Genomic DNA, 24,720 nt, shown 5'->3' with positions numbered 1-24,720 from the left:
AATTACTGGTATCATTTAGTTATTGCCAGTTTTTATTAAATAAGAATTGCTTGATGTGACTAAGGGCATACTGTTACAGTTTAGCTTTTTGTTTCTGTAAGAACTTCTGTGATGGAACTTTGTTTAGATGAGCTTTATTTAACCATCTGAGATAGCTTATTCTCTACCTCTTCTTGGGAAACATTTTAAGTGAAACCCCTGAGAGTTTTTCATAGAACAAATTAAATGTTTTCCCTTTAAGCAAGTTCCAAGAACGAAAGACCTTTGCCCTCTCCCTGGGGGAGGTTCATTTCGGCAGCGTGTTGCTTTCTCTGCACTCCATAGGCGTGTTACAGTAAGGTAGTCAGCACAGAGGCCGGTCAGTGTGCTTTAAAATCAGTCACAACATCAGATCCCAAGTCATTTACTTTGATTTATAAACAGATTAAGTAAAATTGAAGAATTTCGTCTACTGTGGTTATGAATTTTGTTGTGGTTTAATTAAGAATCATAACCGTAAAAAGTTGAACATGGTGTCTCGCATCTGCAGTCCCAGCACTTGATAGACAGAAGCAGCTGGACTGCTGCGACTTGGCGGCCAGCCTGCTCTACATAATGAATTTCAGGCTAGCCAGGGCTACCTGGAGAGACTCTGGCCCAAAATAAGCAAATACACAAATAAGTGATTTTGACAATGAAATTTTAGCTAGAAAAGCATCACTCACTGCATTTCCCAAATGTATACAGCAACTGTATTCTTTAGTTCCTGGGAACTGAAGAGCGAAACAGTCACCATAGTTGGCGGCGGAGGAATGAGGCAGGTGTGGCTCCCCACCCTGCTCAGGCTTTCCGTTGTGGTGCTTGTATCAGGCGTACGTCTGTAGAATTTGCCTCTGAACTAAAGAGGTTGTTATTGATGATTTATGCTAATCATGTTACATTTAAAGCTGAAAATTGATGTGTTCAGCTTTTTGTTAGCTTGGATTTTCTCCCCTCTTTTAGGGAAAAATACACTGTATTGTAATCTGTATTATACTTCCTGTTTGATGATCAGCACATTCCAGTTCATTTTAAAAAAAGTTTGTGATATAGAGACAGTAAATGCCTTTGAAAATTTAACTAGGGGAACAGACTTGATTATTTTATGTAAGTTATTGTTATTTTAGACGTCACTGTGGCTCAAAATCAGATAAATGAAGACCTGAGTTGGCACATGAGTGAAAAACAATAACAATGTCGTGACAGGTAGAGCAACTGAAGGAGGAGCTAAGTTCGAAAGAGGCTCAAGGGGAGGAGCTGAAAAAGAGAGCGGCTGGTCTGCAGTCTGAGGTCTTTGCAGTAAGATTTACCTCTTTGTGTGCAGTGCTCCCACAGTGGGACCCTGCTGGCTCTGGCTTCTGGGTGGCTTACACTCTCACTCTCTGTTGGATGGCAGCTCTGCCCATTCTTAGCACTAACCAGCCTGCTCTGCTCTTTTGACTGACATTTGTTCACCAGTCTGACCCACGCGTCGCCTGTGCACACTCAGTTCACATCTTTCTGGAAGCCCTGCATTTGGCTCTTTAGGGTTTTGCCGTGCTGTGGATGGTATTTCAAAACTCCTCTTCCTCATCCCCTCGGTGACTCGCTATACGTTGATTTATATGAATGGTCTTTCCCCTCCATCCTTCTTAGTTACAGGAATATGCAGCTGTCTCTAGGCCCAGCACCCACAACTGCTCTGCATTTGAAATTCTTGAAGAAAGTGCTTTAATTCTACCTGGAGATACTACCTTTTAAGTTCTCATTAGGAGACTTTGCAACATCTGTTATTTTCTTTAGGACAGGTGTAGAGAGAGTGATTAGCCTATGCAAAGCTACCTGGCAGTGACTTTAGAATTAGTGTGATATTTATTTTAAATCACTAAGCCTGTTTCAGCCTTCTGTGTAGTGAGCTTAAAGCTGCATCCCAAAGCATTCTGGTAAGCACTGATAGTAGCCATCACCCGCATGGCACGCTTACCAGAGGCATCTGGTGGGGTGCCCTGCACTCACTCACTGCACTCACTCACGGGTGGGGAAACTCAGCCGACAGATGATGCCCGGGAGATAACTGGTAAGAGGTGGGGTCTGAGTCACGCCGGCAATCCAGCTCTATAGTGTTACTTGCAATTCCTTCACCGTCTGGTCTGTGTTGTCCACGCACACCTTCCTCAAAGTGACGAATGGAAGAGCTACTCTTGAGGAGTGGAGTAAGGCTGAAAATAGGTTTTGCTAATTTGATGTGCTTCCTATTTATGGCCTAGTTTGTATTGTAGGTTACCAAGTAGAATGCTATGTTTGGAAAAGATCTAATTTGGGTTATAGTGTTGATATATGTTGTCTGGAGGAAAAACTGGTACATAACTTCGTTTTTTTCTTAGCTACTATTATTTATTTATGTGTATCGGACAGCAGACCAAGTACATCTCTCACGTTATGTTGTTGAATTCCTAAGCAGTGTGATGCTTGGGCATCATTTCTCCATTGCCAGCTAGAGAGTACTGTTACTGCTGTGTTCAGTGACTAAATGCCACCAGGTCAGTCCTGTGCAAAACTGAGATCTCTCTCTCTCTATGTATAGTATGTGTATTTTGGAATTTTGAGAAAGGACCTTATTACGTAGGAAAGTCATCATCATGGGGGAACAAATGTAGGGCATTATACATGTTAGAACAGAGTTCATCTTTCAAACTGAAAGCCTTAATTTTAAGGTAAACTTTATTTTTTCTTGGGAAATTGCTTCAAAAAACAAACAAACAAATAAACCTGTTTTCTTTACTTAAGATTAAGGTAGTAAAACACTTTAGAAAACTTTAGCTACTCAGTTTTCTAAAACTGAAGGAATTTGTTTCATCTGCCATGAAAACTACTGACTTACTATGTTATGTTCAGTAGTTAATCTATCTTGTAGTTATTTTCTGGATGGTAGGCCTGATATAAAATCAGAAAATGTCATAAGACAGCTTTCTTTTCTAATTTTTTTTTTAAGTTTAATAAGTAGCCAGGTGTGGGAGCTCACACCTTTAATCCCAGCACTTGGGAAGCAGACACAGGTGGATCTCTGTCAGTTTGAGGCCAGCCTGGTCTATAGCATGAGTTCCAGGACAGCCAGGGCTACACAGTGCAACCCTGTCTCAAAAAGTAAAGACAAACACACAGAATTCTTAGGCTCGGGGCTGAGTAAGAAGGCGCAGTAAGAGCAGTTGCTATGCAAGCGCGAGGGTTTGAACTTCCAGAACTTGTATAAGAAGCCAGGAGTGGTTGCTATAGGGACGTGGTGACAGGAGGATCACCAGGGTGTAGGGTTTGCTGCCAACCCAGCTTCAGGTGCAGTTAGAGAACCAGTCTCCAGGGAGTAAGGCCAAAAGAGGTAGAGCAGGACATCCAGCATAGACCTCTGGCCTCTCCATGTGCATGCAAACATGAACATATACCACACACATGTACTATACTCACTGGGTGTGGCTGCACACACACCTGTAATCCTAGCACTTAGGAGACAGAGGGAAGATCAGGAGTTCTCAGCTCAGTTGTCAGTTTGGGCCAGCTTGGGGTAACAAGACTAGTCCCCCACTCCTGCTTTCTCACTAGCTCATTCTCACACAAATGCTTAGAAGCAATAGAGCTATAAAGAAGAAGGTAAAAGGGAAATATTTGTTGTTGTTAAGAGAGCTCTGTGGAGAGTGAGTTTTTTATATGTGAGTTACCCATTCAGACTGATAAACTTCAAACAACAGGTGTAGATTTTTTTCAGAGTGAGAGCTTATACATTCTTCATTTAAGTCCAGTGTTTATGTTTTGTGATGTGTGTGTAGTTGATAAATAGGTGACATTAAAAACAACATGTCTCTAATGCCTTAGCACTGAAAGTAGTTTGGTTTCCTCCTATTTTCATAATACAGGGTCTCACTGTATACTGCTGGCTGGCTTGGAACTCACAGATCCAACAGCTTGTGCCTGGGATAAGGATGTGCAAAAACCACATCCAGCCTAGCTTTTTTTTTTTTTTTTTTTTTTTTTGGTGGAAAAAAAATAAATCAAATTTATTTGTCCTACAGAAGCCGGTCCAATAATATACTGTCTTCCAAGAGAAAATTAAATCAGTTATGTGGAAATGATTAATCTTTAGCTATACTAAGGTACTTTTAACACAGCCCAAAAAATATTGAGATGCCATGTATAAATAGTTGTGCATAGCTAGGTTGTCCCTTTCTTCTAGGTACATAAGCAAGATTACATTTTTCTTTAGGGAGGCACTTGTTTCGTTTTGGCTAACATAGTATCAGTAAACACGAAGTCGCTCCATTTCCAGACTAAAACACTAAGAGATCAGGTGTTTGACACTTTTTATTATGCAGTGGCAAAGCTTAAGAGAGCGCTGGTCTTCTGAGGAGGTACTTGTAGGCAAGCAGAGCCACCATAGACCCTTGCTAGGTGTGCAGTGTGAGTGAAAATTGCTTTTGCTGTTTCAGATTTCCATGGCTTCTTCTATTAGCATAGTTTACTTTCTAGATTTGTCTTCAATAATTTCTCAAAATTCATTCATTTGTGGTTTTTGATGTGTCTTTAAATCCATATCATTTTTAATTTTTTTTATTAATTACACTTTATTCACTTTGTATCCCCCCATAAGCCCCTTCCTCCTCCCCTCCCGATCCCCTTCTTCTCGCATGCCCCTCCCCAAGTCCACTGATAGGGGAGGACCTCTTCCCCTTCCTTCTGATCTTAGTTTATCAGATCTCATCAGGAGTGGCTGCAAGACACACCTGGTATATACTCAGCCTAGCTTCTTAATGTAAAGATCTTATCAGACTTTTGCTTGAAATAGAAAAATAGAAACATACCACTAAGGTTTGAGTTTACTTTGAAGTAGCAATAGGAAGTTGCTTTTCCCCTCATGATTTATGTCCACTCTGACTCTGCCAGCGATCCATAGTATTCTGGAGATGGAGGTGTAACAAAGTGAAGTTGTGTTCTGGTGATGATGCTGCCTGGTCTGGTTAAACTGCAATTTCTTCCTCCATCTTTCCCCCTAAGGCAGCAATTCTCAACCTGTTGTGGGTCATGACCATCGGAAAAACCATAATTCAGACAGACAGTAAATGAAGATTAGACTTTTTTTTTTAAATTTGTTGAATAAACTTAGTTTGTGGTAAGGAACATTCAGTATTAGATGTGCAGAAAGATTTGTATGTCCTATCTTACTTATTTACTCTATGATGAGCCTTATTTACTATTTGAGGAACTCAGGCCTGCTGGACAAGTGCTTTACCACTAGAGCGCCCCTCATCTCTCCTTATCATAAAATTAATGTTGTCTCTAGTTTCCTGTATTGTGACATAAGTCTGCCAGAGGCCCAGCTCAGGGCAAGTTGAATAATTTCTTTCTTCCTCATAGTGCTTTGTTTTGCTTTCCAGATTGGCCAGGTGAAGCAGGAGCTGTCCAGAAAGGACACAGAACTACTAGCCTTACAGACAAAGCTGGAAACCCTCACCAACCAATTCTCGGACAGCAAGCAGCACATTGAGGTGCTGAAGGAGTCACTCACCGCGAAGGAGCAGAGGGCCGCCATCCTGCAGACGGAGGTAAAGAGGTTTGTGATCTGTGTGGGAGCCAGTCTGTTTTTAGTTTTCTCTTGTCGTAGATTTGTTGTGTTTAGAGTCATGTGATCATGTATTGTACTAAAACAACCATTTTTGGTTTTGTTGTTATATCTAATTAAAACAAACACTTTAAATATTTAGCCCTTGCATTTATATCATATCTGTACTTCATACTGTTTTAAATTATTCAGATGAGAAGATAGTTACAAACAATATATCTGATTTAGAAACAGTATTTTTTGTCTTTTGTTTTTCGAGACAAGGTTTCTCTGTGTATCTTGGCTGTCCTGGACTTGCTTTGTAGACCAGGTTGGCCTTGAACTCACAGTGCTCTGCCTGCCTTTGCTTCCCCCAAGTCCTGGAATTAAAGGCTTGTGCTACCACGTCTGGCTTGAAACAGCAATTCTTATCCATGGTAAATTTTGAATAGCAGCGAGCTTGGTTGGTTTGGATTTCATGTAAAGTGCCCATTATGTGTGTGTGTGTGTGTGTGTGTGTAAGCATTTATTTATTTGTATGTGTATATGTGCTGTGTAAATGCATGTGTGTGAGTGCCTGTGAGAAGGCAGAAGATAACTCTTGGGAGGTGGTTGTCTCCTGCTACCATAGTCACCCAGTGTTCATGCTAACACCTCTACCCTGTAGCCATCTTGCCAGCTCTGATGGCATAACTTTTAAAGAACTTCTGCTCTTTCATATTTTTATTGGCCTGAATTTGGATATATTTAAAGAATTGCAAACATGAAATACTTTGGGAAGATTTCTTTCAGTTCTTCTCACTTATAAAGAGTTTTTATTTTGATAACTTGGACATGCCTTGCCACAGAAAGTTCAGAAGGCAATGCCAGTTCTTAAAGGTAAGCCTCACTTCCATTTTGCTGTTAGCTTGGATGGAAGCCATCACAAGCAGTTGGTTAATGAAAGTGCAAACACTTAAAAGCTTGTCATGGTCTGATGATGAATAACATTTCTCTGTCAAGCCACTCTTCTTTTTCTATCCAGCTTGAATAATGTCTTGTTGGCTGGGTCTTAACAGAGATGGGCGTGTGATCGGTTCCTTCCACCATGGATGGTAAAGGCTGTCTTATCACTCTTGAATGGTTATGTTTGTTTGCCTCTAGGCAGGGTAGGAGTAGCTGCGCCTCAGGGATTACCTCTGTAAATTAGGATTACCTCTGTAAATTAGGACATCCAATCCAGCCATCTCATCCTAACTGTTAAGGGTGTAAAAGTTAACTTCTTTATGACTTTGGGGGTTTTAAGAATGAAGTACGTTTATTTAATAGCACTTGCTTCCAAATAATTTCTCTAATGACATTTGACAACAGTTTTCCCCCAAGCAGTTTGTACCAAGTCTTTGAAAGCTGTCACGTTGTATTTTGCCATTACTGGATTTTGTCCTCTTCATTGCAGCTGTTTGATCTGAGGTGGAAAACAATGAATTAAAATAGGAAAAAGAACAGAGATCACGGAGCCTTTTTAAAGTTTAAAGTTCCTCTGTTTGCGTTTGTGGAACATGCATTCATGTGCAAGCGTTTGTATGTGAAATGTATGTGGAGGCCAGAGGCCAACTTGAGGTCTTGTTCCTCAGGTACCATTCACCTGGTTTATTTGAGTCAGGCTGTCTCACCTGCCCTGGGCTTGCCCATGAGGCTAGGCTGAGTGGCCAGCAAGTCCCTGGGATCTACTCTCATTTCTTCGGTGTTGAGATTACAGATGAGTTTTTGGATTTAATTCAGGTCCTCATACTTTCACAAGCACGTCGCTAAGTTATCTCCCAGCCCCTCAATTAGAAAATTATTCAAGGAGAACATTGATCTGAGGAAAGCTCTGCTGGGTATGTGTTCCCCCTCCCCCCATGTTTTGGCTATCTACAATGAGGACTTCTGGTGTTCAGTGAGTACAAACAATATTGTTGAAATTGCTTCTGTTCTACAAATTTCTCTTTCAATCTCTTGACCTTTGTAGAGGTGATGGCACTGGAAATAATGGCTGAAAGTAGAGGTTTGTCTGCATAAGATCAAGCTTGTCAATAATCCCAGCGCAGATGCAAGCATAGCCGTGGCCCTGTACTGCTAATTGAGGAGCTGTCGGTGGCTGCTGGGAAAGAGTGTGACTGCTGCTAGGTTGCTCAGGCAGGCAGCACGGATGTGAATGTGAGAGTGCTACATGTTTAGGGACTTCCCAGAGGAGCTTGAAAGGGAAGTTGTGGTAATACCAAGATGCAATATATATGTATGTACGTATGTATGTATGTATGAAATTATAAAACAATAAAAAGTACTTTAGAATAGAGGTTTGGGTTCAGTTCCAGGATTGATGCTAACCCTCTGTTAATTATTATATGAGTTTTTTTTTAAACCCGTTTTTAAGCCTGTATTTCCTCATCCAATTAAAAAAGGATAAAGATACTAACTTCTAAAGTTGATTTGGCTGGAGTAGATGTTTTATTACGTATTTTTCTTCCAAATGTGCAAGGACCGCTAAATTTTTAGGTTAAAAATACTTTATAATACCTGCTCCTTTATAGCACTTGTTTTGTTTTGTTTTATTTTATTTTATTTATTTTTGAGACAGGGTTTCTCTATGTAGCCCTGCTTGTTCTGGACCTCTCTATGTAGACCGACATGGCCTTGAACTCATGGAGATCTATCTTCATCTGCCTCCTGAGTGTAGAAATTACTGGTGCATGCCATCCTGCCTGGCTTATAACACTTGTATTTGAGATCAATTGTTTTATTTGCTCCTGCACTAGTTACTTTAGTTTCCCTGTGGCCATAGCACTTAACAGGAATGGAGCAGTTTTGTTTTGTCCCATGGGTTTGAAGAGTTTCAGTTCATCGTGGAGGGGAGGGCATGGTGAGACAGGTGTTCATAATGACGTGAGCAAGGTTTCAGAGAACACTAAGAAACAAAGTTCCAGTATGACCTTCAAAGGGCTCCTGTATAGTATCTTGCCTGTGCCAGCTAGGCCAAGCTTCTTAAAAGTTCCTCCCAAAATTCTACTAACGGCTTGGGATATAATGTTGAAAACATGAGCCATTTCAGATGTAAACCATAGCGTTCTTCTCTTACTCTTTATCTCTTCCGCCCAAAGCCCTTGGGTAACTCATAACACAAAATGCATTTAGTCTAATCTCAAGAGTCTCTCATAGTCTTCACAGTTCCAGCATTGTCCAAAAGTCTCTACTGAGGGTCTGCAGTCTCGTTGTTACATTAGCTAAGAGCCCATGAAATATTAAAAGAAGGGTTTATAAAGCAGGTGTGGTGCCTTGTGCTGCTACTCCTAATTCTGGACTGAATGGCCATTAGGATTTCCAGGAGTTAAAGGTCAATCTCGCTTACATGGTGAAACTCTGAAAAAACAAAGAAAAATCACAGGCATCTGGGGACACCAGAATTCTAAGATGGAGTCGTTCATGTCACTGATGAAAAAGACTAGTGCATGTTGAGGTAGCAAAGCCAATGTGGGATTTTACTTCCAAAGGCTTAGAGTAGTTCAGAGAGCTTACGGCACAATATGTACATTAACATGAGGAAAGGAGCATCCGCCAGTAGGTGGGGCCGACATGGTACTGGCAGCCAATATACTCGTCACCTCCAGCATTTTTAAAGTAACTTATTTTTATTTCATGTACATTGGTGTTTTGCCTGCCTGCCTGTTTGTTTGTGTGACAGTGTCAGAACCCCTAGAACAGGAGTTAGAGACAGTTGTGAGCTGCTGTGCTGAGTGCGGGGAATTGAACCCGGATCCTCCAGAAGATCAGCCATCTCTCCAGCCCCCCAGTCCCTGCGTTTTCCATAAGGAACTCAACCATGAATGATGATGCGGGTGCTACTGAAGAGGAGCTAGTATCGAGGGGGCGGGCGCTCTGCGTCTGCGCTTGACTGGCTGCCCAGCTCTCATCCGTAAAGAGTTTCATGTCCAGTAAAGGGAGACTGGTCCGTGTAGACCAAGTAAAAACCAAACAAGTAAAGTAATATACGTCTCCCATTCAGTGGCCTGTGGTAAGCATTTACATTTCAAAATGGAGGCATGGGGACATAAAAAGTAGGGATATGACCCCCCCCCCCCAAAAAAAAAAGACCAAAACTCAGGGAGACAAATATTAAGTCATGTAGCTCCATACCCAACGTCTGGAGCATGTGGTAATATGTTCTGAGCCCAAGTTGGCCTGGAGACTATAACCTTGCACTCCCCACACATGGCCTCTCTCCTGGCCTGTCTCTACTTGGTGCATGTAACTTTACTCAACAGATGGTGCACACTTCTGGCTGTTCCAGTGTCTTGACAGATCCATCTCAACTCAGTTTACTCTCAAAGTTTCTTCCTTCACCCCCTCATGGCTCCCTGCTCTGAGAGAGTCATTCCCTGCTATACATTTCTTGGCCTTTCAGGCTTTTCTCCTAAAATTTTGGTGTGAGTTTCCATGACTCTTGTGCCCTGCATCCCTGCAAAACCAACACCACGTGGTTGATACCAGCTCCTGCTGCCAGCTGAGCAGTAGTCAGCTCCCACTGGATCACGGCTTCAGTGTTCTTTGAAGTAGTTAAAACAGTTCTTTAGGCAGCTGTATTTACAAAGCACCTACTATGTTTTAAAATACATTTTCTGTTTTACACTCTGTAGCCTTTACGGAACTTTTCCGACTGTCCTGCTGCGCATCCCCTGGATTCTCTTTAAGGACTAACTCTTTGCCATTTTAACTGTGCTCTTTTTCTGATCAGACTGCACATTTTTCACATTTTTTTACTCTGCTTTTTGGTCCAGATTCTCACTGTACACTTGGCTCAAAAGCAACCAGCAAATTTCTTGAAAAGAAATTAGTATCTTTGCTTTGAATTTGGCCTCCATTAAAATTTTAGCACCTTGGCAAAGTGAAGACAAGTTCTTTGCAGGAATATAACACCAGTGTCCTTTAGTCCAGTTCTATAGTGTGGTGGTTTGAATGAAAAGTATCCCCTCTAGGCTCATGTGTTTGAACCCTTGTCCACAATTTGTGATGCTGTCTGGGAAGGTTATGGAACTTTGTGGGGAGGAAGTATGCCCCTGAGGACAGGCTTAGTGGCTTTATAGCCTGTTCCTGTTCTCTCTCTGTTTCCTGTGTGTGGATGAAATGCAGTTTGTTTCATGATTGCCAGGAAGGCCTTGCACTCCTGCTACCAACCTTCTGTCCTGATGGACCGACTGTATCCTCTTGGGAAGTATAAGCTACAATAAACACTTTTCTCCTCTAAAACTATCTAAGGATAGTTTATAGCAGCACCAGAAAAGTAACTAATGCATGCACAGTCTGTGTGCTCATTTGAAGCCTTCTGCTTTCAGTCTTTACTGTCTGCATTCTTGTCCCAGACACCCTCCAGAATATTCTGTTAGCCTCTGTTTATAGCTTTCTAGGACTTCTCCTGGCTTTCATCTCTAAACCTTTCTAAACTCTTCCCCACCAGTTCAAAAGATCCATGAACCACATGGTCAGCCTTGTGATGGCAACAGCCCTAACTCTCAGAACCAGTTTTCAGTATCTATTACCATGTTCCACTGTCACAGACACTGAGAGAAACAACTAATGAGGAGGAAAGAATCCATGGTGGCAGGAACAGCAGAGCAACTCAGATCCCAGCTTTAGGATTCCCAGTAGAGGCTGTTCACATTGTAGTGGGCTATGAAAGCGTGGTGGCAGCCAATGGCCCCGCAGCTTTCAGATGCCTACCTACAGAGCTACTTCTCTGTGTTCTACCTCTTAAAGGCTCATAGACTGGCCAGATAGCACCGCCAGCTGAGGGGTAAGCATTCAAAACGTGCCTGTGGGAGACCTTCAGATTCAAACCATAACAAGCCAGGGAACAAGGGTTCAAATACGTGAGCCTCTGGGGAACATTCCTCCTTTAAACTGCCACGCGGCTCAAATGGACCAAAGGGCATTTATATTAGATTCCAGCAAAGAATTTGTGCTTTGCCAGGGTCCTGAAAATTTGATTCAGGTTGTCTAGTAGTAGCGTGAGTTAGATAAGGCACGTATTTCTGTCACTTTTATAGAGGTGGCTTAGATGAATTATAAATATACTATGTTTGTTTGGCACATGTTCTATTGTTCACTGATTCCCTGAATTATCAGTAATTCTTCCATTTTATGTCACTTCCTGCTCCTAAATCATGTTTATGCCTATAATTGTATTTGGTTGTTTTGGGTGACACTTCATTGTATGGAACAGAGTAGATTTTATTGATGAATTAAAATAATGCAGATTTTAACTGCTTCAAAGGAGTAGTTTTTTTTTTTTTTCCTTCAGGAAAAAGTGTTTTAGATTTCTGTTTATAGGTAGTGTTATCATCTGCACTATGCTTCCCATCTTGAGGACAATGGGCTGATTAAACCTCTGAAACTGTAAGGAAGCCCAGTTAAATGTTTTGTTTTGTTTTGAGACAGGGTTTCTCTGTGTAGCCTTGGCTGTCCTGGACTCCATTTGTAGACCAGGCTCTCCACGAACTCACAGATGTCTGCCTGTCTTTGCCACCCTGAATGCTGAGATTAGAGGCATGCACCACTATGCCTGGCTTAAATGCTTTCTTTTATAAGAGTTGCTGTGCATGGTGTCTCCACCCATCTATCCATCCATCCATCCATCCACCAGCCCACTCACCTACTTTTGTCTTTGTGCATACTCACAGACACGTTACATCCCATGTGTGGAGGTCAGAGGACAACATGCAGGAATTGGTTCTATTCACTATTTGGATCCTGGGCTCATTGGACTTGGTGACACATCTTATATACCCTTTGAGATATATTACTGGACAAATTTTATAATTTCAAATCAAACACTCCAACCCCTGTGTCTGTTGATTTTCTGTCTTCTTGTAGAATTCTGCAGAATGCAGGACAAATGCAAGAAATAACAAGAAGCTTCAAGTCAGATTTATCATATATTAGTAATTGTCCACATAGTTAGCTTAGTCATCTCTGAATGTTTTTTGAGAGGACTTAAATCAAGAAAAATTTTAGATTCTAAATTCTGCAAAGGTTGACACTAGCAATTATCTTTGTGCCAGTGACCAGAGTAGTATAATTTTTCTGGAACATAAATATTGACCATTATTATCCCCTCCTTGTGATTTTTTTTTTTTTTAATATGGAACGCTTCACGAATTTGCGTGTCATCCTTGCGCAGGGGCTATGCTAATCTTCTCTGTATTGTTCCAATTTTAGTATATGTGCTGCCGAAGCGAGCACCTCCTTGTGATTTTTTATTGACTTTCATTTGTGGCTTACTGAGGGCTTCATTGCTGTGAAGAGACACCATGACAAAGGCAACTTTTATAAAAGAAAACATTTAATTAGGGCTGGCTTACAGTTCAAAGGTTTAGTCCATCATCATGATGGCGGGAAGCATGGCAGAGTGCAGACAGACGTGGTGGCGGAGAAGGAGTGGAGAGTTCTCCATCTCGATCTGAAGCATAGGAAACCTCAAAGCCCACCCTCGCGGCGACGTGCTTCTTCCACCAAGCCCACACCTACTCCAACAGGGCCACACCTCCTCCGAGTGCCATTTCTTATGGGCCCAGCTTTCACACACATGAGTCTGTGGGGGCCGAACCTCTTCAAACCAGCTTGCAAACAGTAGAAAATTAAGTACCTTGTTTGGCAATTGGGGCCTTTCTAATAGATTATTTTAGACTTATATCATTCCCTTCTTTTGCTTTATGTTCCGCTATCTTAAATGTTTACTAAAACATACTGTGTTGGGTATTTATGTTTCAAAATATTATCTTTCCTTTTCTAGAATCCGTATTTCACCTTCTGTTTTATATCTAACAAGGATCTATTTGTCAATTAGAGTCCAATTCAAATGTTGGTTCTTTCAACAGTCTTTCTGACTGATAAGCTCTTTAGAGGAAGGCTACTGACTCCTCTGAACTACCTCTGTGCTTTTTCCCTTTGAATAGGGTACATTTGGAATGTTTAAATTCTAATCATATTACTACTTACTATCATTTTAAAAATAACTTAAATCCCCTGAATCTCAGTTTTATTATGTTTAGAATATGCAACTCTGTTCCAAGGAGTTCTGCTCCCCTCCTTTCTGCCGCCGTCATCGTTGGTGCATATTCTCTTTGTAGGTGGATGCCCTTCGATTGCGTTTGGAAGAAAAGGAGACTATGCTGAATAAAAAAACCAAACAAATTCAAGACATGGCTGAGGAGAAGGGAACACAGGCAGGAGAAATACATGACCTCAAGGATATGCTGGACGTGAAGGAGCGGAAGGTCAATGTTCTTCAGAAGAAGGTAAGGCACTGGCGTTCTGAGCAGAGCTCACCTGTGATGTCACTGTATTCTGGGCACTCTGCTGCCCTTCTTCTGTCCAGATTTTATAGAGTGCTTGGAACCATGGTTGCAGGGGGTAGATGCCTAAAACCGAGGTCAGCAGTGTTCTATCCTTCCATAGGATTTCTCATCCTGTGTCTCAAGAGTGTCCTGAAGTTGACATATTTGGCCGGCTAACCTACCTCTGCTGTCTTTAATTGGAATAGGAATGTATCAGTACAGCACAGGGACCGTATTTCATTGCTTAGGTGACAGTTTTGAAGAGCAAAGCCTGCTGCTGTAATGGTGTGTACCGTGCAGGTGCAGACCTGCGCGCAGAGCTGCTGTGCTCTGTCCTCAGCTGCAGCGCTCCTCCTGAGGTGGTGACGCGCAGCACTGGGAGACTGGCTCACCTCTCTGACTGGAATCATTTCTGGAACTAAAAATAAAACCACTAATATTTTTTCCCAGTTTTTATCTTATGTAAAAGGTGTTCTTGAGGTAACAGCTATAGACATGTCACCTTAGGTTCATTTCATTTGCAATGTTTGGCATTTTCCTAGTTTACTGTGAACTTGCTAAGAGTAACAAAGAGGATGTGTACTGTGGTTTCAGTTCATATTCATTTGCTCTCACTTGCTTTCTATATTGTAAAACTTGAAACACTGTAAATATTGGCTGAGTGTTTTGTTAATGTTTGTTTGTTAAGTATAGTGAATTTTAGTTTTCTATCCACATTGCTCACTTCTCCATACTTGAGAGACAGCCTGCACATAGAGAAGCAGCCTTATATTCTCATTCTATCTCCTTTTTCTTTTTTTGTATTCTTTCTGACACCTGCATAGTCTTTTGTTGTTGTTGTTGTTGCTGTTGTTTTGTTTTTTGTTTTTTGTTTTTTTTTTTTTTTTTTTTTTTTTGAGACAGGGTTTATCTGTATAGCAGAGCCCTGGCTGTTCTGGACTCACTTAGGCTGGCCTTGAACTCACAAGAGATCCATCTGCCTTTGCCTCCTGAGTGCTAAGATTAAAGGTGTGCGCCACCAGGCCTGGCCTGCATAGTCTTTGTATAGGCAAAAGTACATATATTTGGATATACATATGCGTATGTTTGTGTTCATTTGTTCACACAAATATTATCATGCCTTACTGTTATTTTTTCTTTTTTAAGTTACTGTTTCCAAGTTCTACCCAAGGGTAGGTGTTCCAAAGGTGTTATCATTTTACAACTTTGTTATACAAGTTTATTCTGGGTGGCATGCCTACATTTTCTGCTTTACATAAAATAACATAATACAAATTACATATATTTATCTTAGATTTGTATAAATTACCTTTCTAGGATCAACTCCTTGAAGTAGTTTGGTGAGATGATAGTTATTTACAATTTTGATGGTCTTCCTAAGTACCAACTGTTTCTTATCCCCAATGCATGACAGTGTTTCTTCTGAAGACTCTAGATATCTAGAGTGGGCTTTTATCAGCCTTTTCACTTCTGCTAACCTGGTAATGAAGAAATAGTTTGTCATTGTGGCTGCATTTCTTTCTTCTTAAGAAAATAGAATGCAGTTTTATATATTTAAGGTCTTAGTGAAAGGACTCTGGCCAGCTCGACCATGGCTCTGGCAGGCCTTGCCCTTCTCACACATCTATCTCCTCAGCCTGGCTAAAAACCATTAGGTACATTCCTAAAGCTAGCCACCAAGGACTGCTCCTTTATTTGGCCACCTCCTCCTCTTGAGGCCGACTATCAAGGTCCAGCTATCAAAGTATTGAAGTCCAGCAATCAAAAGCCCTCTTTGGTGCACGTAATTAACATGCCCGATTGAAAATAAACACCTCAAAAAACTTAAACACCCCATTCTAACATGGGGTTTCCCCTTGTACCTTTATAAACTGCCATTTTCCTGGTGTGTCTGTTTTCTTTCTATCCAGAGGCAGTCTTTTGTCCTCTGGGACAAATACCCCTCCCCCCCTTTCTCTTGTTCTCTCCCCTTCTCTCTTATCCTCTATCTCCTGTCTTTGTCTTTTATTCCCTGCCCTCTGTGGAAAAAAAAAATCTCCTTTGTGCTGAGAACTTGGTCTTGGGGGTCCTAAGCTGATACTTTTCCTGTTACTTGGTATTTTCATTTCTGCAAAATGTCTCTTCATAAGTTTATTTACTCTAGTGATTTGTAGAAGTTTTATTTACAATTAAATATGGAACATGTTTAGTCTGCTGTAAATTTCAGATGTTTGGTTTTTGACCGTGTGTATGTATGCATAAATGTCTTTAAACCGGCTATTTTTTTTTTTTATAACATGGATTTTGTGGCACATTCAAAACTTAAGGAAAATCATAGCACCGGGTATTAATATGGAAATTGAAATTACATTTATATAGCCTAGCCTGGTCTCATTCATGGTAATTCACTTGCCTCTGCCTCCCAAGTGTTAGGATTACAGTTTTGTCCCATAACATTTGCTGCAAATTGAGTTTAAAACTGTGCTTAAGTATCTTAAGGTTTTGTTGTTCTTGTGTTCTCTAATAAGCAGAAACATGATTACTTTAAAAAAAGGTCAGAGGTCAAAACAAATAGACAGTAGAAAAAGTGCTCTTTGTAGTTTTAGTTGTGTCTTATCAAACCTTATTGAACTGTAGGATGACAGAAATTAGGGCTCTTTTACTTGAAGAAAGAAAAATTTTTTCATTGGTGTGGCTCTGTCTGTGCCAGCTTATGATCCATTCACCTAGACTTGGCTTCTGCCATTGATACTGGAAGGTCAAGGCCTTTCTGATTGATTGCCTGCATGTTAATAAGTTTAATTCTGCTTAAAACAGCTTGTGGAAGTATTGTCAAAGCAGTTGCTCAGTGGTCCAGGAGAGTGCAGGAAGTGCTGTGGGATTCCTTTGGTAGGGGAAATCTCTCCGAGGTGGGACAGAGCTTCCAAGGCAGAGTCCTCAGGTCCACCTGACTGGACTTAGGTAGATTTATATCCACTCCTAAGTCACGCAGTGAAACGCGATCGCTCCTGACACCTGTGCAGTGCTGATGAAAACCAAAATAAAGAATGTCAGTAAGTCAGTGGCAGTGTATAATTGATATGTAGATTTGGTGAATTCTTCATGGAGTATTGCATTTAAATTTTACTTTTCCTCTGGTATCAGCCTTTTTCATTATAAAATAAAAATCAGCTAGGGAGAAGACAGCCTTGTATAATAATATTTTACTTCCAATTCAATCAATGTGATGATTAAAGAGATTGTTTTAAGGAATAAGTTTGCTTAGAGTAACTAATTTAAAACTATTTCTGTTTTACTTCATCTTTATTGGACTTTCTCTTTAGAATAAGCTGCAGTTCGTTTGATCATCACAAAATTTTACTCATTCAGAAATTTGATGCATGTTCAAATAGGTACTTCTGGGGTTTAATCTTTATCAGGTAGAGTATACATGAAAAGCCCGTGGGGGACCAGTGAGGCTTGCCGCTGAGCCTGACAGTCTGAGTTGGTTCTTTGAAACCCATATGGTAGAAGGAAAGGGCTGACTCTAGCAAGTTGTCCTCTGCCCTCCACAGGTACCCCATGCCATGAGTGTACCCAAACACCCACATAATAAGGAAATTAAATGTAAAAAATTCTTCTCGGGATTATAAAGTGGTCCGCCTTCTCCAGCAGTTTGTCTGTATACTGTCTATAGTTGGGATGGGCTGGACAGAGAAATGATTCACTCCAGACAGGGCTGGATGAGAGTTAATGAGACTATCTGTAACAGTAAGGAGTTGGAAGCTTATATACCCCTAGTCCCCCGTTCCCCGCCACCTCACCTCCACCCCATGCCCTCCCCTACTCCCACCCCCAATCCTAGTGTGTGTATTATAGTTTCTTGAAACATAACACAGGCTGGGATTTGAACTCATTATCCTCCTACCTCAGCTTCCTGAAATCTAAGACTATAGTTCAGTGCCACTACACCTGGCTGAATTGCTTTTTCCCTAGAATATTCTATCTAATATTTTCCCTACAATAGTTTATCTAACCTCAGGTAACTAGAAATACAAAGTAGAAAGCAAAATCGTGCAGATGCGGTAGGTAGGCTAACACTTTGTCATTCTTTAGTCTGTATGTCTATCAGTAAACACTTCTATCTTTATCTCTCTAACGTCACAGGAACGAAATTAATAAACCACTCCACAAAAACTCCCAGTGTACTGATAACGTCTACCCACCTTTTGCTCCTGAGTTCCTCGTGGTCCATTTCCTGGTCCTTTATAGCACATCTTCTAGCTTCAGGCCCTTTTCTTTCCAGTTATGAAAAAAAGACAAAAACAAAAGAGTACATACAGGGCTTGTTATTATTTCTCTCCATCCATTTTCCTGAAAGCCACAGGATCCTGTTCTTCATGGCAGAACATCACTGTGATTTATATTACATGCCATATTCGCTCACCTGTTGTCTGGCACTTAGGCTGATTCCATACTTGCTTATTGTGAATTTCACAGTAAGCTCATACATACCTCTTTAGGATGCTGATTTCATTTTCTGATGAAAAACCCAGAGATGGGAAAATCATCTGATAACTTTATCTTTAATGTTTGGAGGAGCCTCTATATTGTATTGTGTACTGGCATTATCAGCTTCCCCTCCTAACAATGTATGACGGCTCCACTTTCCCCAAATTCTAACTAAATAAAAAATAGTATCCATTCTAACTGCACTAAGAAGTTTTCATTTGCCTGATAACTAAAGGAACATTTTTCATGGTTACTGGCTATTTATGCTTTTTGTTTTCTCTTCAGACTTTCTTATCCTTGAGCTGCTTTCTGTAATTCTGAATTCTATAAGTAGTTGGAATCTTATCTAGGAAATCTGGCCGTTTAAGTAATCTAAAGTGGTCCCTGGGCCTTACTCTAGTTTCAAACTAACTTTTAGATTTTAAAGCCTCTTCTTTTGGGCGAGTAAGAGAAGGTTCTAGTGTTAGTCCCCTATATGTGGATATCCAGTTTTCCCATCAGTGTCCTTTATTGAGTACGTGTTTTTAATACCTCTCCTTATGATTGAGATTTGGCTAAAAATTACAGCTAAGAATCCACTGTGTTCATCTGGTTCATGGCTGCTTTTTTTTTTTTTTTCCTCTCACATGAATTTTGGTCCTTTTTTCTACTACTTCAAACTTATTCTTTTTTTTTTTTTTTTTTTTAGTAGAATATGCATGCTTTATCTATCTATCTATCTATCTATCTATCTATCTATCTATCTATCTATCTATCTATCTATCTATCTATATTAGTTACATTTTATGAACTCTGTATCCCAGCTGTATCCCACTCCCTCATTCCCTCCCAATCCCTCCCTCCCTCATTTCCTCCCTAGATTTATTCTTGCTATTGTTGTCACTCACCCACTGTTTTATTGGGACCTAAATCTCTCTCTCTCTCTCTCTCTCTCTCTCTCTCTCTTTTTTTTTGTCTAGTAGGTTTTAAATAAAATTAGGTGCTTTTTCAGCACTTGGGGCATTATTATATCTCATTCCAGTTTTTTTTATACCTTTGAACATTTTTAACTCATTTTTTTCTGTATCGTTTTTAGTTTATTTTTTATTTATTACAGTTTATTCATTTTGTATCACAGCTATAGCCCTCTCCTTTATCCCCTCTCAATTCTGCCTTCCCTCCCTCTTCTCCCATGCCCCTCCAACAGTCCACTGATATGGGAGGTCCTCCTCCCCTTCCATCTGATCCTAGCTTATCAGGTCTCATCAGGACTGTCTGCACTGTCTTTCTCTGTGGCCTGGTAAGGCTGTCCGTCCCCCTCCCCCCCTCGGGGAGATGATCAAAGAGCCAACCACTGAGTTCATGTCAGAGACAGCCCCTGTTCCCATTACTAAGGAACCCACTGGGACTGAGCTGCCATGGGCTACATCTGTTCAGGGGTTCTAGGTTATCTCCATGCATGTCCTTGGTTGGAGTATCAGTCTCAGAAAAGACCACTGGGTCCAGAATTTTTGGTTGTGGAGCTCCTGTCTCCTCCAGGTCTTTCTATCTCCCCCTTCTTTCATAAGATTCCCTGCACTCTTCCCAGAGTTTGGCTATGAGTTTCAGCATCTGCTTAAATATCCTGATGGGTATGGTCTTTCAGAGGCCCTCTGTGGTAGGCTCCTGTCCTGTTCCCTGTTTTCTCCCTCTTCTGCTAACAATCCCATTTGCTGTTCTGAATAAGGATTGAGCATCTTAACCAGGGTCCTCCTTTTTGCTTAGCTTCTTTAGGTATACAGATTTTAGTATGATTATCCTATATTATATGTCTAAGATCCACTTATAAGTGGGTACATACCATGTGTGTCTTTCTGCTTTGGGTCACCTTACTCAGGATGATCTTTTCTAGTTCCTACCAATTGCCTGCAAATTTCATGATTTCCTTGTTTTTAATTGCTGAGTGGTATTCCATTGTGTAAATGTACCTCAATTTCTGTTTTCATTCTTCTGTTGAGGGACATCTGGGCTGTGTCCAGATTCTGGCTATTATGAATAAAGCTGCTATGAACATGGTTGAACACAGGAGACAGCTTCCTGAACAGAACACCAACAGCACAGGCTCTAAGATTAACAATCAATAAATGGGACCTCATGAAACTGAAAAGTTTGGGTAAAGCAAAGGACACTGTCGTCAGAACAAAATGACAGGCTACAGACTGGGAAAGGATCCTCACCAACCCTATATCTGACAGAGGCCTAATATCTAGAATTTATAAAGAACTCAAAAAGTTAAACAGCAACAAACCAAGCAATCCAATTAAAAAATGAGGTACATATCGAGAAACACGTAAAGAAATGCTCAACGTTCTTTGTCATCAGGGAACTGTAAATTAAAACAACCCTGTAAATTAAAACATCAGAATGGCTAAGATAAAAAACTCAAGTGAGAACACAGGCTGGAGAGGATGTGGAGAAAGGGGAACCCTCCTCCATGGCTGGTGGGAATGTAAACTTGTACAACCACTTTGAAAATCAATCTGGTGCTTTCTCAGACAGTTAGTAATAGTGTTTCCTCAAGATCCAGCTATACTATTCCTAGGCATATATGTCAAATATGCTCAAGTATACAGCAAGGACACTTTTTCTATATCTTATAAATTTAATGATTTACTGTGTTGGTAATATTTCTTTATTATTTCTCTTTTATTTTCTAGTTGGATTTATTCATGTTCTTTTTGTTTTGTTTTGCTTTTCAAGACAGGATTTCTTTGTGTAGCCTTGGCTGTCCTGAAGGTAGATTTGTAGACCAGGATGGCTTCGAACACAGAGATCCACGCCACCACTGCTTGCTTTAGTCATGTTCTTGATGGTGTTTACTAAACTTTCTTCAGCGTGTAGGATTCTCCTAAGCCCTTTTCAGGTGCAGTGATCTTGGATGATGGTTATTTTGGAGGGTATCATCCCATGTCCTTCTAGCATGCAGAGTTCCTTCTGTGATGTTTTCCATTGGTTTAACCTTCATCTTTAAATGTTACTCAGCGCTTCTCTATTTCAGAATGTAACATCATTTCTTAGTCCTCTACAAATTTGATTATAATAATTTATAGTCAGGAATTTATAATAATTTGACAAAAGCATAAAGGGCAAATGGAAAGACCAAATATATGGCTCATTGGCATGTTTGGGGGAGGAATGCTGCAAGATGGAGGCTTAGAACACCTTCAATAAAAATAATGTGAAAAGCGCCTCCAAAATCTTGGGGAAATGGGACAAGTAAATACAGGGAACATTTAGAACCTCCAACACACAGGACTTTGCCACAATAGATTATAGTATCTGCTTTAATTTCCATGTTTTAGCCGTTTTTTTGTCTGTCTGTCTGTCTAGGCAGAGTCTAGCCCAGACGGTTCTTGAACTAACTTTGTGGTCCAGTATGACCCAGAACTCTTGCTTCTCCTGCCTCTTTTCCCCAAAGTGCCGAGATTGAAGGCATGCGCTACCACGCTTGGTTTGTCTTAATCTTTAGTTCCTGTAGTCTCTTACTTAAGCAGATAGAACCCTCGAGTAACTCATCAAGTTTGTATGGAAGTTGTTTTAAATCTCATTTCCACAGCCATGACAATTATTTAAAGTTTACAGGCCACTCCTAGGTTGGAAGTTTGATGTCCGTCTCTCTGAAAGTCAAAGTCCATTCTTTAGGAGGCCTGTAATTCCATCTGTGCTCAGCCTCAGCTTTGTAATGGGCCACTCTCGAATCATATAATAGAAGTGGGCCTCTTCATCTTCCTTAGTATTTTCAGTGCCTGGCCTGCCGTGGGAAAATTAGTAATTGTCTCCTGACTCCGGATGTGCCTACTTCTTATCTGGTGTAGTAAGCCAAGCAGGGTCCGGCCTGGTTAGTAATTGGGTAGGAGAAACCAATAATTCTTTTGAGTAAATCCGTTTACTCAAGTGTGTGTGAAGAAATGAATGACCACAATAAGGAGTTTCATTGAAAATACTTGCTATTTAGTTAAAGGGTGTTTTAAAGATCCAAATACTAACATACAAGAATAGTTTTTTTTTTTATACAAGTGATTTGTTTTCTTTTTCTTTTTTTTTTTTTTTTCTTTTTTTTTGTTTTGGTCTAGTTTCTGTGTTCTCTGTCCTTCAATCTGAGAACTCTCTTTCGGCATCTTAGAAGTGATTCTGTTTTGTATGGATCCATTGCAGTCCCTCTGAGCACTGCTGTCTTTGCACCTCACAACTTACCTTCTTTGTTAGAGATTTGCTTATCTATATGTATATCCACAGGATGTTTGTCTTTTCTCAGTGGCAGTGCAAAGTTTTAGTAAGGCTTTAGCATATAATTTTGAAATAGTTAAGTTAAAATTATTTCTACAGAGCCCCACACACTGACATTATAATTTGTTCATATCTTAAATAATTTTTACTGTGCCTACTTCTACCCTTTTTAATGATTTTTTTCTCTCAAATGTTTATGTCTATTTAGATTGAAAATCTTCAGGAACAACTGAGAGATAAAGAGAAGCAGATGAGCAGCTTGAAAGAGCGAGTCAGGTCTCTGCAGGCCGACACCACCAACACAGACACAGCTCTGACGACTCTGGAGGAGGCTCTTGCAGATAAAGTGAGTGGCTGGCCTGGCTCTCCCAGACCTCTGTGCTCTGCTCCCTCATTAGTCTGGAGTCGGCCGTGCATACATAGAAAATCTCTCCATGGAAACGGGTGTGTGCTGCTGATGCGGATGGTGTAACGTGGAAAGACAATCGAGTTACCGTTAGATGTTAGCAGCAGTTTCTAGGCAAGATTGGTTGCATCCAATAGGACCGTCGACACATATCCTAAGTAATCAGCATGTCTTCACCATGTTGATGCTTTCTGAAGGAAAAGAAAATTCACTATTTAGTTAACTAGATATGCAGGATACTGGACGTTGATTATCAGGATGTTGTCTCAGACTAGCTGTCCTCTGATACCTTCCCACCACATGACATATTCATGGACTTTATTCATGGATATTACATCTACACTAATTTTCTAGTCTTGGCTTACTCCTAAAATAAAATTTAAATTTGTGTGCGCGTGCGTGCGTGTGTACACTTTGCCTGTATCTATGTCTGTGCATCACATGTGTGCCCTGTGTCCCCAGAGGCCAGAGAGGTCATTGAATTTTCTGGTACTGGAGACGTAGACAGTTGTGAGCAGCCAGTACTCTTACCTGCCAAGCCACCTCTCTAGCCCTTGCTTTATATTACCCTTTTTTTTTCCTTTATGAGCATACTTGACTTTTTAAGGAATGGCTGAATGAAGAAGTGATCTAAACCATCTTAGAAGGTATTTTAAAGAAATTCCTTAAGGTGTTTTTTTTGTTTGTTTGTTTGTTTTGTTTTTTTCTTCTTTGTTGTTGGTGGTGGTTTTTGTTTTTAAAGGGGGCTTGTTTTATGATGGAGTTCTCATGTGGCTTAGGCTGGTGTCAGGCTTGCTGTGCAACTCAGTGTATTAGTCAGGGTTCTCTAGAGGAATAGAATTTATAGAATGAATTTTTCATCTATATCTTTCTGTCTATCTTATATCTATCTATCTATCTATCTATCTATCTATCTATCTATCTATCTATCTAATGGGGATTTATTCAAATGGCTTATACGCTGTGGTCCGGCTGTCTATCAATGGAAGGTCCAAGAATCCAGTAGTTGTTCAGTCCACAAGGCTGGATATCTCAGCTGGTCTTCATTATATGCCAGAATATAGAAATAGAAATGGACTTGCTAGTGGGAGTGAGAGCAAGCAGGTAAAAAGAAAGCTCGTTTCCTTCTTCCAGTCCTTTCGACAGACTGCCAGCAGAAGGTGTGGCCGAATTTAAGGTATCTTTCCACCTCAGAAGGTCTGGAGTAATGGTGTATTTTTCCACCTCAAAGATCTGGATTAGAAGTGGGTCTTTCCACTTCAAATGATTTAATTAAGCGGGGGAAAAAAATCCCTCACCGTTGTGCCTAGCCATTTGGGTTTTAGTTAATTTCAGATATAGTCAAGTTGACAACCAAGAAGAGCCATTACACTCAGGGCAGACTTTAAGGCTTGATTCTCCTAAATCCAGTTCCCAAGTGTTGGGATTAAAAGGTTATCCTGTGCTTTCCTTGAGATAATTGGATTCTTTTTAGATCCATAAAGCAACATTCCTTAGGTCCTTTGGACTCAATGCTTTGATTTGTTTGCCAGATTTAATACATTTCTGTAAGTATGTATCTAAATATTGCCTAGAAATATAATTAAATTGCTGAGCACCTGGTAGCAGGTTTTAATTTTTCTATCGCTTCTTTGCTTGCTTTTATGTAAGATCAGTGTGTCCTAGCTCTT

The 24,720-nt window shown here is 40.5% G+C and overlaps 1 protein-coding gene and 1 non-coding gene across 9 annotated transcripts in view; one reads left to right on the top strand and one right to left on the bottom strand.

The window, feature by feature from the left end:
* Erc1 (ELKS/RAB6-interacting/CAST family member 1) overlaps positions 1–24,720 on the top strand; it is a 269,824-nt gene that overhangs the window by 64,476 nt on the left and 180,628 nt on the right. For 4 of the 8 annotated variants that reach the window (XM_055604167.1, XM_055604165.1, XM_055604170.1 and 1 more), the window contains exons 6-9: positions 1,225–1,308; positions 5,418–5,585; positions 13,723–13,890; positions 22,853–22,990. In XM_055604167.1, the coding sequence (XP_055460142.1) occupies positions 1,225–1,308; positions 5,418–5,585; positions 13,723–13,890; positions 22,853–22,990 (558 nt within the window). The remainder of the gene's footprint in view (positions 1–1,224; positions 1,309–5,417; positions 5,586–13,722; positions 13,891–22,852; positions 22,991–24,720) is intronic. The other 4 variants (XM_055604168.1, XM_055604166.1, XM_055604171.1 and 1 more) reach the window with 1 other exon arrangement.
* LOC129674357 (U6 spliceosomal RNA) lies at positions 12,729–12,835 on the bottom strand. Its single transcript, XR_008719798.1, has one exon. It is a non-coding gene; the product is annotated as a U6 spliceosomal RNA (small nuclear RNA).

The sequence above is a fragment of the Psammomys obesus genome, unplaced genomic scaffold (genome assembly GCF_907164565.1).
Source record: "Psammomys obesus unplaced genomic scaffold, mPsaObe1.curated_primary_1811, whole genome shotgun sequence".
Classification (NCBI taxonomy): Eukaryota; Metazoa; Chordata; class Mammalia; order Rodentia; family Muridae; genus Psammomys; species Psammomys obesus.
This window is presented reverse-complemented; position numbering and strand designations above follow the sequence as displayed.